General features: G+C 36.6%; 1 protein-coding gene across 18 annotated transcripts in view; it reads right to left on the reverse strand.

Moving 5' to 3' along the window:
• The window catches only part of RSPH10B (radial spoke head 10 homolog B), a 25,102-nt gene extending 9,853 nt beyond the window's left edge, over nt 1-15,249 (reverse strand). For 8 of the 18 annotated variants that reach the window (XR_014572808.1, XR_014572809.1, XR_014572810.1 and 5 more), the window contains exons 1-18: nt 14,197-14,583; nt 13,251-13,559; nt 12,438-12,513; nt 12,102-12,170; nt 11,696-11,869; nt 11,143-11,228; nt 10,329-10,449; nt 9,291-9,467; nt 8,435-8,576; nt 7,806-7,927; nt 7,173-7,362; nt 6,322-6,433; nt 5,558-5,637; nt 5,303-5,451; nt 4,379-4,486; nt 3,294-3,470; nt 1,192-1,282; nt 544-660 (exon numbers count right to left, since the gene is read on the reverse strand). Coding sequence is in view for 15 of the 18 variants with exons in the window: in XM_083800349.1 (XP_083656475.1) it covers nt 544-660; nt 1,192-1,282; nt 3,294-3,470; nt 4,379-4,486; nt 5,303-5,451; nt 5,558-5,637; nt 6,322-6,433; nt 7,173-7,362; nt 7,806-7,927; nt 8,435-8,576; nt 9,291-9,467; nt 10,329-10,449; nt 11,143-11,228; nt 11,696-11,869; nt 12,102-12,170; nt 12,438-12,513; nt 13,251-13,483 (2,224 nt within the window). In the remaining 3 variants the exon portion in view is untranslated. The other 10 variants (XM_083800336.1, XM_083800337.1, XM_083800338.1 and 7 more) reach the window with 10 other exon arrangements.
• Between the last annotated feature and the right edge of the window lie 120 nt (nt 15,250-15,369).

The raw sequence follows: 15,369 nt of genomic DNA on the forward strand, positions 1-15,369 counted from the left end.
AGCCACTGCTAACTAGCCAGAAGGGCAATGTTATAGAAAGGTGAGTAACAAGAAAGTTAGTAGGCTCTATATATGAAAATGCTCTTAGCAATTTTTCTTCTGCATGAATGCTGGCCTGTCATAACACAAAACATTTTAACCCAGATAATGGTGGCATGCCATTCCTGAATATACAATAATAATTCTTTTAATAATTAAAAGATGCAAGAAATAGCCATAATATCTTTTATTTTTCCAAGATTGAGCTTCCCATAGAGTAAATAAAAACTAAAATTTATAGATGCCCTACAGATAAGATGTGGTGTTTTAAAATTGTGGAAATAATATTTAAGTTTTTACTTTAAATTCTCATTTAAGTTACACTTTCTTTAAAATAATTCTTTCAAAATTTTTCTTCAAAATATTTCCTCCAGAATTAATGTTCATTTACTGCCCTCTTGTGACAAGCTGAAATCTGCATATACAAATAATATTTCACAACTGAAGAGCTATGAGGGGTGTGTATGTGTGCATGTTCATCTTAAGACAGTAGGATTGCTTTACCTGTCAGTTCTGTTGCTGGACAGAGATCTTGTCCTTTGTCTGTATCCCAGCTGGACACTGACCAAACATCTTTGACTTCTCCATGACTTGTGTGGAATGAGAGGACAGGATCTGGTACTGCAAACACAGAAAAAATAAAATGACTCAATCTGTAATTCTGTGTGTTAAGTATTTGTTTTGATCTTCAGCAAAAACAAATACAGATTATCATCAACCTTCCAGCTTGTTTAGTGGTCGAAACACTTCCGTACCAATGAAAAGATTGTTTATAATGAATGCACAGTGCAGAGTTCAATCTCCTGCTTCCATGCCCAAGAGTGGGACAGACCAGTAAGAATTTAAGTTTAAAAAAGCCTCTGAGTTTTTTTTTTATTTGTTTTTTTGTTTTGTTTTGGGGGCTGGTAATGAAAAAACGTGATTGTTTACAATTAAAAAGCACAAAACAGATTCAAACTTCCCCAGCTAACTGAGCATAACGTGTTTTGGAAGCTAAACATGGAGAGGTAAACCTTGTCGTAAGTACAGAACTGAATGCCACTACCCTCCATAATTACAATACATCCAAGTGTTTCAACAATTAACTACTGTTTTAATCATCATTAAATCTGTAGCTGCTTATAGATGCTTATGGTTAACTACAGTACTCACCCATTAGAAATTCTTGCAGAGACTGCCCTCGGTCTTCACAGGGTCTCGGTGGCTGGCAAGAAGTCTTAAATTCAGTTACTAAATGCTTTGTCTTGTGTTCAAAAAAAAATATTGAAATTACATTGTCCATTTGGATCATGCAAATATCTACCCCCAAAGCACTCTCCTAACCAAATACATTCTTCAATTATGCCTATTTCAAAACATTTAACTTACAATAGTGTTTGACACATTCAAATATTAGCAAAACAGTCACAACACTTTGCCTTTGACAACGGCCAGGGAATTAGGATTATCCTATTTCAGAGTAAAGGAAAGACACAAGTACAGAGAACAAAAGCTCCTGCTCTAATATGCTGTGCTACATTCTATTAGTCATCTATTTCTGGCTATAGGAATATACTACAGGAACTACATTCAGTGAAAAGATCATTATTTAGAAGTGTATCTGAGAAGGATCCTTTGAAATCTTTCCTACTGTAATCCCAAGCTTTTACTGTAGCCCAGTGATGCCACTCTTCAGACAAGTGACAGCAGAAGTCTCACAATAGCTCAGGTCAAACATGGTTCCATTTTCAAAGTGTTGGTATGTTTTATTTCATTTTAAGTCAGGAAGTTTCTAAATTCTCTGACTAATCCTTAGTATCTTACCCTAGAATCACAGACATCAAACAGAACATTCTTGTTCTTGGAATATCAAGAATCTCACCATAATCATATTCAGGTATCTTTACTTCACTGATTCTACCCATGGTTAAAAGAATACAGCCTCAATGGGTGCAAAACTATAAAGGTGGTGATGTTGAAAAAACTGCCAGAAGAAATCTGAAAAGTGTTTTTAGGAAGTATGTTACAGTTACTTTCTCCGGTGCTACTAAATCTCTTTGCCCACTTCTCAGCCTCTAACTCCCCACCTTGCTAATAGAGGTAACACACATAGCTTTATTCACCACTGGCTTCTGCTTTCGTTTATGTAGAAAATACCAACCAATATCCTAAATAAAAATAGCTAAGAGTATGTGTAGGAGCAAATGCTTTGTTAGCAGTAGAAATATCCCACTTGTAGGCTCATACATGCATTCAGGCAAAGGAACACATTTTAATATTAGGTGAAATTCTAGCCCCTTTCAGAACATGTAACTACCTTGGCTTCTCTGTCACCCATGAATGGCAAACCCTCAACTTTCAGTATGGGCTTTTTATGTACTTCATGCTTCTTTATGTCATCTTGTGATATGACACTTTTGCTTGAAGACAACCATGAGCAACTGTTGAACTCAGCTGCCTCAGAAATGTCATCATTTATGTCTGCACCAATTATGGTTCTGCTGTAAGTGTACTAGTAAAAAGTAAACAAGATATTCAATATGTTTTAAATGAAGATTTTTCTATTAGTCTTTGAAAATGAACTAGTTTAATTGGCCTGTTTCACTGTGCTACTGCATGACTACTTGCATTGATGCAAGGTAATAAGGTTACATAGGAGAGCAAAAAATGGACAGAGAATGGGAAAAGGCAGTGTTCAGTGGCACTACTTACATAGAGACTGAAATTAGTTTCTGAATTCTCTGCAATTTAATAAAAAATATTTTCATCTTATGCGTAACTCATAATAAGTCTTGCTTTCAACTATCCCGTGTCCCTAAACTACACAAGTGTCATAGGCAGCATCTTACAACCTACAGAATCCTTACTCAAAAGATTAGCAAAAAGAGGAGTGCAGCATAACCTCTGGGAATGCGCAGGTCCCATCATGTCCAATAGCCTCAAGGCCATTCTTACATGGCAATTTTAGACATCCCACTTAGAGCAGGAGAGGCATGTCCTCCACCAGTCAACCCACTTATCAATTCCCCTTTGAAAACTGGAGAACCTGAAAGTGCTTTATGTGTATTTATAATTATCTATGAAAATGTGCAAGCCTGTTTATACTGTCTATACCGATAAAGCAATCTAAGGTACCAACAAACAGAAAGAGCAGAAGGATCCAATAAAATGAGCGTTTATGCAAAAAGATGAATTTGGTTTTTATGTTCAGGCTTTGCAGGGCCTGACTTTCGCTCTAAATGGATACACGTTTATCAGGTCTGTATTAACTTTACCTGGGAGAGAGAATATTCTGGACACAGAGACACATTCGTGGTTTTCTCGGAGAAATCCTCAACTCTGAAGTTACTTCTCTTCTGATTATCATGATCTACCTGCTCTTTAATCATATCATTGGTAACATACACCAGCGCACAATCGAGAAGAGCTTCAACAAATTCAAGAAAAACCAACTAGAGTAAAACAAAATACAGTGATTACTTCATTAATTTTCACAAATCCTTTCATCACAGGTAAATGTGTCTGAGCAAACAAAGAACTCAAAAACTGATTGTTCACAAAGCCTCACCTGCTTCATGTATCTACTCGAACATCCCTTCTTTTGGAGAAAAAACGAAAATTAAATTGAAAAATTCAGTCAATGATATACTGTCTTATGCCTTATACAAATCTCATTGAAATAAAATACCGAATAGATTTTTGCTATATCTGGAGCTACAAGAAATTTTTCCCTGAGCAATAACATAAAATTATTGGCGTTACTTAAAATGTTTAATTGTACATGATGCTTCCAGAGAGACCAAGAATGGGTGTATAATGAATCCTTTATTAGTGCTTATACACTGTACTCTCAGTTTATCAGATACTGTTTAAAATCATATTCAAATCATATTCAGTCATATTCAATTACATCATTTACAATAGATTGTCACTGGATAAGAGCTAGTTCTTTAAGGGTGAAGGCCCTCTATGGCATGCCAACTCGAAGCTCAAGAGTCTTCTACCATTCCTCAATGGATAGTGACTCTTGGTGACACCTCACGCATCACTAACCAAGTATTTCGCCCTCTGTGTTACAATACTTTTAAGGTGTTATCTCTATGATCAGCGCACAGGTATGCTGAGACTATACCGAAGGCAATATAATAAGCAAAACATGGAATTACACAAGCTGCACTAGAAGATATGGGCACAGAACAACAGAAGATAAAAATATTACAAATTTTGTGCTCATTTTTTCATAATAAATTACATTTTCCTCCCCTTTTTAGCAGAAGGGAAACTGCAACATTTTCTAAAATTAATTTTAATTGTTCCTGTAGCAATGAACTACTATGTAGTATATTTTTTCCATACACACCTCCTGCTCCAGGTTGGTACTACTGCTGTCATGTAGAGATGGACCATCTTTGACAAGTATTTCCACAAGTCTCGAAGCAGTTAATTGTTTGCTGAGAAGTTTAAAATCCTGTGTAAGATTAAATATTACATGTTAACAGCACTTAAGGCATTCCCATATGAACCTAATCCAATTCCCCTTAAAGCCTGCGTCAAAATTTCTGTTGGTTTCTAATGATACTTCCACTACACAAGTAATGATAGATTGAAATTCTGGACCAACAGAAGTCAACAGTAATTTTTCTGGCAATTCAAAAACAGTGTTAAGAAAGAACTTGAGAAAGCTCATAAATAAGAATTTTAATATTACAATTTTGCCATCTGATAGTTTTAATTAGAAAATTTCAAGGAAAAGAAAAAAGGCTTGGATTTAAACAGTGAAAGGGACTCAAAACACAGTTATATCAATGGAAATTGTTCCATAGCTTCAGTGTAATCTATGTCTGTCCCTGGATTGCTGAATTTTAGTAAAGAATCTCATGACCATGATGCAGTAAATTAAATTAGTACCTTATTAAAATTCCTTATTTTGTTATTTCAAAAGTTTCCAGTCTTTGAGTTCTACCAGTATGACATTTCGGCATATATATTTTATGGGAGGAAAAAGAAAAAGAAAAAGAAAAAAAAACAGCAAAAATATTTATATTCCCTTAAAACATGCGTCTGAGTTTTGGTGATTTGAAATAATCAAGTAAGAAATCAGAAGGCAATCCTGCGAAGAGCACATAAATTTCTATGTAACAACTGTAACATCTGTTGGACAGTTTCTACAAACGGCAATACTCATATTTTTTCAACTGTGCAGAAGTCACAGGGAGAATTTTTAAATGCCTATAAAAACTGAAAAAAGTGCACTTAATCACACACACAAAAAAAAATAAATTACATTCAACATCCAGAGGAACTGCCTCATTTTCATTGTGGGTTCAAATGGAGGTCTGGTATTTGATCTACAAAAGGCTCTGTATATTTCCCAGCATTTGTCAATGTAGCTCAGGGCAAAAACAGTACGACGTTGTTCAGAAAACAAGATACCTGTAAAAGTTAATTGGGAAAAAACATCAGTTACCAGAAAATTGTGATGTATGTGGTACTAAATGAATTTTACACAGTACAGAAGAATATCCAGAATATTACTTACCCTGGATATGACATGCAGTGGGAATAACATTCCTGGACACCATTTCTACAAAACACTTACTCAGATAAGGACCTTTGTCCCTACAGGTGAAACAAAAATTACATTTTTTCATTTGCACAAAATGTAAAATAAAAGTTTTTTTTTAATTATGATGTTTTTTAAAAAGTACATTTATCCTGTAAAAGTTTTACAACAGATTTTTCTTGGACACTCTTCAGTGAATCTCAGGACTCTTGGTAAAAGTCCTTCCCAAAACCATCTTGAATTATGACTCCCTCATATAGAACCAAGGAGAGAAGATTCACATTTATTTCTGTTCAGTATGAAAATGTCATTTAATTAATGCAAAAATCATTAAGTAGAAATTTCAAAAACACCCTCATGTTGTATGATCAAAAGTCCACTGAAATTCCATAGTCTACCTTGCACTTCAGAAATATTTGCTACAATTTATATAGACTAGTTTAAAAAATCAAACAAAAAAAGAAGAAAAAAAGCATTTCACCCATACATCCACCTCCAAAAGCACTAATATATGGTTTCTGCAATACCACAGCTGGTACTACTTTGTTAATAGTTCCAGTATTGGTTACCGGGATATTTTGCCCAGTATCAGAACAGGCAACAGAAAGAGAATGAATAATCAAGAGTGCAAAGGCAAGCCAACGTCCTGGGAGAAGGAGAATGAAGGAGAGGAAGAAGTCCTTGTCTGGGAAGAATCAAACACTACGCTGAAATAAATTTCACTGAAAGGTGAAACTTACTTGTGCTCCTTATGATAGATATGAAATGCTAGATGAATAAGGTGAGATAAAAATGTTCTGAAGAGTAAAGTCTCATATGGAGAATGTATCTCCTCAAGTGGTGTTTTATCACCTAAAAAAATTGAAAAAATAACCTCTATTGCTATCATGTACATTAAAATGCTCTATAACTGTATTGAGCTTATAGCTTTCTTATCCTCTCCGTCTCTACATATCGCAGTGAAATAACACTCCTGGAAGAATCTGACGAGACACAGCATCACTTCCAAATAAGCAGGGCAAGGGAGCACAGTCCACCTATATCTATACCTTATCATTTCTCTTTCTAAAAATTCATCCCCTCAGCATATGCAAATAGAAGGGGGAGTTGAAGTTGGAGTTAATCCCTTCACACACTGGGGACACTGCAGTGTGTCTTTATAACAAAGGCACAGTGCAGGTCTAAATTGAGCTGACTCATAAACTGGCTCTATGGAAGAAAAAAAAAATACTACATGAAAACCTGAGATAAGAGCACTTAACATAAATACGGAAGATTTTTGTCTTCTACTGGTTCTTCTCAGACCTCTTAAAACCATGTGTAACTGTAGCAACAAGACCAGTGGTGGAAAAGTTTTTATACAGATGTCTGTCTCCATAGAACAATTTTTAAGTGGTATTTTAATTTTGCATTTCTCTCACCTAAGCACCTAAAGTGCTTTTAAAAGTGTTAATACATCCACTGAAAATTCACAAGCACAGAGGAACTTGCTTTGTGCCACTTACCTATGAGTAGAGTCTGCCACTCCCACTCTCCATAGCTTACTATTGAAATACCTAGATCCTACATCCTAATCAACAGAAATACAAACCACTCAATATTCGATCCATTTCAGCGAGAGTTATGTTGGAGTGATGAAGCTGGCAGTCCTTCAGAAATCTCCAAAATTGGAGCCTAGTCATAAGGAAGGTGTTGTCATGAGCATCATCACAGCCCAAGCTGCTGTAGAAACTGTAAACTCTTCTCAGTGCTGTAATATGTCTCAACACAGCAAATTCTACCTAAATAAAGCAGGATATGTTTTCAGTATAGTCTCATAGAAAGTAGGAAGCAGCTTATATGGAGTATGTAATGCTTCTGATCTTCTAAATTCCTGGCTAAGGACTCAGCAGGGCATTACTCAAATGAAGTTACAATACATATTTTTTGGTGACTGATAAAAATAAATTTGTCTCTGTCTGCTAGTAGACAACCCTCCCAGTAGCTGCAAGTAGTTGCTGAGTGCCCTTATGAATGTTAACGTATTTTTTATTGTTTTCTAGTAGCTGCTCAGTAAGAGTCAATACAGTGTATTCATTATTTGTGCTTTTTTTTCACAGCCTTCAGATTTTTGAAAAATTCTTGAACAAAAAGACTTACACTAATATACGTAAACTAGAAATAATGTGAATCTCACTGTAGAAAAAAATGACATGAAAAAAATGACTAGACAGTAGGCTCTTACTTGTCTCGTTTCTTCCTGTCTCTCTTCCCCTGGTAACAAGTCAAGCAGTGAAGATATATCTAATTCAATATCTGATCCCAGAGTAGAAGGATTTTCTGAGTCGTTAACGATTCCAATGGTTTCTAACATACAAGTAAATAAATTAGAAACAAAATGAAATTAAATACACACACAAGTAAAAGAAACCATACATTATTCCTTCTTGTTTTACTGACTTCAGAGAAAAACAGACTCCTTTACAGTGAACGGTGCACATTTCATTATCAACAGCATAGCTATTAAAGTGTATTTTTTTTCAAATCCAACCACTAACAAAAAAAAAAATGCATATCTTATATCTGCTATGAAACTTCTAAACAGTGTTTCAAAACCATAAGAAGATGCAGTGTGAATGTATCACTTAGCGTGATATGTATCAGTGTGAATGTATCACTGGAAACAAGAACAGGAACAAGAATATTAAAATAACTTTTAAATTAAAGCAAAAAGTATTAAAATAACTTCTGTCTTCATCAAAGTTCTTTGAAAAAATAGGTCTGGCTCTCAAATTAGCATGAACAGCTTCACATTATAGAAGAAAGAACAACAAAATCTGAATTGGGTAGAATTTGTGTTCTTACGCTACTTACCAGTGCCAAAACGACTTCCTGCGCAAATGGCATTCAACTCTTTTGCATCCATTGCACCTGCTTGAAAAGCAGGATATCCTACCATATTATCATCTATAAACTCTCCTTCATAAACATTCCCATTCTTGAAAACAAACTTGCCCTACAGACAGATGCAATTGATTAATTTTCTTATTTAATCAAAGACCAGGAAAAAGTAACACTAATGTTCCCAATTAAACTTCCTTTTAAACAATCTTGGTTATAAAGCATTATACGAGATAAAATAAAGCAAAAGAATTTTTCATACCCTCTTTTATAAAGTATTTTGTCATCTGTTAATTAAAGTACACTGATGGAAAGAAGAATTGCCAACATATCCTTTTTATTTTGTAACATATTTTGAAAGAAAAACACCCCACACACACCCATATAGAAAGACTGCAGTCTTTCTTACTGCTTTAACAATGTGCCCATGGTTGAGTGGTTTTTTGTTTGTTTCTTTTAAACAATCTGCTAATGTGAGAACATCTCTGTGCAAGGATAGCTTGAAATCCATTAGCTCATAGGATAAAAGCACTGACCAACTGCTGCAAAAGTCAAGATGCACCAATTGAACTTAAAATCTCCACAGTGAAATATATTTCATTATACACATAACACACACTTAACTATAGAGTCAGACAAGCGGCCTAGCAAGGTCCCTGAAAAGGCTCCTACTGCTCTCAGTGGAGTCTGTCCTTTATGTTAGGATTCCATCCACAATGCAAATTGAATGTAGCTTTTGGTACAGAAATCTCGAGATCCACTATACAAGATCAGAATGGACTAATCTGGTGTTTTCTCTTGCTTTGTCTTATTACTTGTCAATACGCACCTTGCCATGCTTCTTATTACAAACCCATTCGCCATCATACACTGCTCCACTGGCATAGATGAACCTCCCACGTCCATGTCGTTCCCCATTTACAAAATTCCCTATGTATTTATTTCTTAAAGGGTACTGAGATGCAGGCATTCTCTTCAGAAACCATATGTGGGTGCCATATCCATGCTGAAAAAAATTCGTGTGGTTAAAAAAAAAGAAAAGTCTCCAGAAGAGCTAATACTGCTACCTGTCCTGACTTTTATAAAGGACAACCTCCTAGGCATCTCTAAGAGTTGCTACTGATAAGTCTCTCAAATAAAAGCACACAGTGAATAGCTGTAGTACTTCAAACCATACATAGAACTATATTCTACAAATGTGCGTGGGAAAAGCATTCAGCGGATATACCGAATGAACATATACTTAAGCAGGCTTTACCAACAGGACTCCTAAAAACGTCCTTCCCATCTGAATCCTTTCAACTGTAATGCTGAACAGCCAGGTGAGGAACAGCATGCCACAAAGCGCCACGATGTTCCAGAAGCTGGACTCCTCGACAATTTTATGCAGAGTAAAAAGACAGAGGAAGTTGTTCCCATTCTTTTTCCAACAGAATAATATATGGAAGGAACAGAAAATGCCAGAAATCTCCTTATACCCTAAACCTTTTACAAGAGGGAGCAGTGAAGTCTCATATTTTACAGATGACACAAGTAAACTGTCACATACAGTCATGGCCAAAGTCTTATCTCAAGCTAAGTATAGCCACAAAAATTTAACTTTTCTAATGGGAAATAAGATTCTTAATAATCAAAAAAAAAAGTTTTAAAAATTAAATTATAATTTTGTAAGATTAAGTCAAAAGCCATTAAAAATGGGAATATTCCAAACATGAGAATTAACTTAGAACAAACATCATATTTCCTCAATCTCAACTAGCAAGATCGTACCATGCTTCTTTGATCTTGCACAAAACTCCCTATCTAGTTTGAATAGAGCAAAGGATAGATGTTCAACTAAAGAGGTTGCTGGGGAAGAAATCAATACCTGTATGCCATACACCCACTGTCCAATATACTCTTGATTATCTGTCAACCACCTCATTCTTCCTCTTCCGTGACGTACATTTTTCTCCCACTGACCTTCATAGGTATTGCCAGACTTATAGCTGCAAAAAGAAAAAAACGTTAAGATTTCACACTGAATTCTGAGTGGGTCCTATGAAAGCAGAGTTTATGCAAAGCCTCAATGCTAATAAATTTAGCATTTCTTAATGTTAAATATTAGTGTTAGTTTGAAAGCTGGCTCACTGTGACATGGATACACAGGTTTGACTGTACTCACTCTTTGCCAAATCTTAACTAATAAATCATTGTAAAAATATTAACCAGATCTTTTTTTCTCCAAAGAGACTTTGTCATAACTAATAAAAATATTATCTTATATATAACTAGACCAAATAATTCATTTATTCATGAAAGCACCTCTATCTGTTCAAATCAATTCAGTTCATTTGTTTTGAAATGTTGATTTGTGGTTTACTAAAGCTGATTCAGGATAATTTCATCTTTATAGTCTATCTTTTTGGCAATAATCAATAAAATACAGTAACATAAAAACATAACTCATAGAGAAGGTCTATGTTATTACAGTCAAGCGCTTCGTACAGTTATTTTTTCCACTGCATACTACATACACATATGTACATACTACATACACATAGTACATACTACATACACATAGTACATACTACTATGAAATGGCAGCACTTGCACCTGCTTTAAACAATAGGAAAAAACATATGACAATATATGCAAAATAAATAACATGAAGATAAGAACAAAAGTGTTATCATCTTTACCATCTCATTCCCCATCCTTCTTTGACGTTATTTAGCCAGTCACCTGAATACCAAGAGGTGTACTCCCGATCATAATAAACGGTACCCTGAAAGAAACAGTACCATCAAATTAAATCTATACCTAAGTATTCATCTACACTTAGAAAACATCACTTCGTCTATCTAACACATCCGGAAGGTGGGTTCACTTTATCCTTTGTGGAAAGCAGTAACACACTGCTGATACAATGTGGCTACGGATGCAGTCATCAATTTTGGCTTTGTCATCATCTAATTGGAGCAGCCTTAAGGATTAATAGAACACACAACAGACCAATTACTCTTTTGGCACACTACTCATCCCTTCTACTACAAACAAGATCCCAACGCAGTTGTTTTAATTACTATTCACAACCTCAGAAAAGGTTCTGACAAAAAAAAAAGAAAAGGAATCTCTATGTAGGATAAGACCATGCAATGACACAAAACATTTTTGGAAAATCCCTGCACAAGGGTGGATTATGTTCTAGACGGTACACACCCAAAACTATGTTCATTTGGTGTTTTTATTTACCTTTCCATGTCTTTTGCCTTTATACCAGTAACCAATATAAGAAACTGGATGGGTACTGCTCCTGAAAAAGCCAAATCCATGCCTAAGTCCATTCTCGATCGATCCTTCATAATAGCTGCCATCATTCCATGTATAGCATCCATTAAACATCTGCACATTCTTAACAAATGTTCCCTAAAAGATTAAATTACAACATTTAAAAAACTAAGGCATTTGACTCGCTATTCCTCCTTAACACAAGGAAGACATAACCAACTGAGGACTCAGATTTATGGCTGAAATCACTACCACAGTTCTGCAGTTGCAACCTGTATTGTACCAATTACTGTAACGTAACTACTTCCCTCAAATTTACACATCTAATCGGCTGTAACAGTGTTCAGTCACAAGGTATAATGCACTTTACCTCATACTTCACTCCATCAGCCCATGTGTAAGTCCCTTGTCCATGCATAAACCCTTCAGAAAACATCCCCTTTAAAAAGAAAAGAACAGTATTGTTTGCAAATTTATTCCAACCACAACTGAAGCCTACAGTGACCATAAAATTTCATAATAATAGCATATTAAATTCCCTCCAACTACTAGTTGCCAATGAAGTTTTAATGCCAGAAACCAACAAAGCTTTCGATGCTTACACATTTTAAGCACTCAACCTCCACCTACATTAAGAGAAACAGCCTGTTTGATCTAGAAAAATCAGTTGATCCATCCCTATTTTTTAATTAATTTATACACCCACCTTATACATGTTTCCTCCCTCAAAATATGCAACACCTTCACCCTCATACAATCCATGGACTTTTTCACCTTCATAGCTACAAGGAAAACAAACTAAAGATGAACATTTCAAGTCACCAATACACCTAAATCATGGCAGACATACAATAAATGACTTTTGTTTCACCATGGTTTGAACACAGTTATTGTATCTTGTGTAGAAAACAGAGCTACAAAACTTCCAATTTTCAGAATCCTCCCTGTAGCATTTCACATAACTACCATGTTGCCACAGACCCAAATTATTTTCAATTAAAAAATAAATAAAATAAAATCATACTGGTAGCATTTATTAGCTTACAACCAGGCAACGTGGTGAATATGTGAAACATTACATACAGTTCCCTTGAACTACAAAAGTATTTGTTATACAATGGCATTCACCTGTCTCCCTCAGTTCAGGATATTTGTAAAGGATATGAACAGCCCTACACATTAAAAAGCAGCAACAACTGAAAATTAAGTGATGTGGGTAAATTTTTTCTACATGTTGATACATTTAGACTAAACTTCACCACACCTAAACAAAACTTAAAGAATGAGACTTCTGGCAAGCAGCGAGTGCCAGCAACACTCTAGAATCCAGGAAGGCAGTAGAATTTCTATGTGTATCACTTTTATAACGTGTCAAGGCTACTAGAGCTGAATAACCTCATATGCTGTCTCAAATCAGGGATCTGATCCATATTTGTATGACAAAAACGTGTATCACTGTACACCACAGATACTTAAATGAGAATTCCCAATTTAACTAATATATTTGTAACAACCATACCTTTTTACAATAAGCTGAGTAAGAACAGGCTCCTCATAGTATTGAGGAACATTTTGGACTGGACGTTCTTCTACCTCCTCTGGTTCTTTATCTGATACTGCTGCGCTTGTCTGTGCTTCTTGCAAATCTGTTAGCTTTGTTGAACTACTCTCAGTTCTGGCACCTTGTTCAGCGATAGAAGGACGTACAGACCTTTCTGACTTCTTGACATCTTTCTTCTTATCCTTTGCCATAACTACTGAATTGCCTCAACATCTATTATCCTCCCAAGTATCTACTGTCGTCTTATACAAAGATTTTTCCCCATATCTGATGCAAAAACAAACAAACAACACAGATAACTACATGAAAAAACTGTAAGTCTTTCCTCAAATATATTCACTTAAATACATACACATATGCATACAGGTATTTAAAATCAGTGCTGTAATAAGAGTAATTCCTCAAAGAAGTGTTTTCAGCCTGTGGCAGTCAGACTGCAGGGTTAACCAGAACCAAAGTTTGCCTCTATGAAATCCATCAAATACTGACAAAACACTATCATCAGTAGACCAATTTCTGCTATGCAGAGAGGTGTCCATCTTTACTAGGGCAATTTTAGGGTCTAGATTTAATCATGTAGAAAAGTTGAACACCTTTTCTCTTAAGAAGACAGTTTAATGGGCTTCTTTAAAGTTACAGTTGAAAGAGTATTTTGGATTTTAACCTGCTTTTGTTGAACTGCAGACAACCGCAACATACAAAAACCATTACAGCTTATGAAAAAACAGGCTATTTTGCCAGTCGTTACACGAATGCCTTGGGACAGCTTCCCCAGCCATAACAACAAAAAATCCCCCTCTTTTCACAGACGGGCCACCACTGCTCTGTAATACAAGAATCAATCCCGCATTTTGCAGCGGCGGGAACCGACAGAGCCAGCCTCAAGCACCCGCCATGTTCTCACCACAGCCTGGCTCCAGCAGGCGCCTGAACCCCTCAGGCACTACCACAGCAATCGCGCCCAGGCTGCGCGGAAGACCCGAGCGGGCGCGAAATGGCGACCGGGTGCAGCCCCCGGAGCACGGACAGAGCCGCGGGACCCCCGGGCCGCCGCCCTCTCCCGCTCAGCCGCTCCGCGGCCGGGGCTGCCGTAGCCTCCGTAGCCGTAGCAACTGCGGCGCCCAGCCCGGCCCCCAGGCCGGCGAGGCCCCGCCGCTGCCCGGGGAAAAACCCAGAGCGCGCCCGGCCCGTGCCGCCCTCAGGGGAGCGGCCGCCCCCTCGCCCGGCGCTGAGGGGAGCCGGGCTTTGTGCTCGCTGTAGGGCCGGAGGAGGTTGTTTCTGCCTTACGCGGACCGCGAGGGAAACCGCTTTACCTTGGGTTTGTTTTACTTTGTGAAATCACGGATTAAAACTGCCCGTTATCAAATGTTGAACTCGTTCCACAGATAGTGTATTTGTGGTACTTGGCACATTCACACTCAAACGCAAGACAGCTACAGACATTTGGATATGGTCTCTGAGTGTGCCCATCAAAGCCGCAAAGCTGAGAGAAGCAGTAGATGCTGATCTGCACCAGGACAGCTCCACCATCACAGCCACAGCGCTCCATAAAAAAGAGCAGTCAAAAATAAAAAAAAAGTCCCCTAGGTCAAATCTTAGTCCTACAGAAATCAAAGACCTTTTTAGTTGTTTTGTTTTGTTTTTTTAATATGACTATTTTCTAACTATTGTGATTCTAATAAGAGTAAGTTTGGTCTGACTTGTAATACTCCCTTCTCCCCAGTGCCTGGTGAAACAGCCTTTTGGGTGTTCATTCTCTGAAAAACAAGCACTGTTCTTGAAAAAAAGTGTTTGAGATATGAATGGGAACAATGCTAATTAAAAGTAAATATGCTGGATAAGTTATTCTTTTTGAACATTAACCAGCAATGCCGGTAAGTTAACCGTTAAATGCAATATTAATGCTTGAAGTAATTACAAATGAAACCCAGCTTTATTGTAAGTAAAAAATAATTGTATTTCACTTGCAGATCATTTACATTTTCTTTAAATGATCTGTTTGTACATCCTGTATATGATAATTTTATGTTTTATGGCATTACTAGACTTAAATTAACATTACACTTAAGAATCACTG

Source organism: Anser anser, assembly GCF_964211835.1.
Source record: "Anser anser genome assembly, chromosome: 15".
NCBI lineage: Eukaryota > Metazoa > Chordata > Aves > Anseriformes > Anatidae > Anser > Anser anser.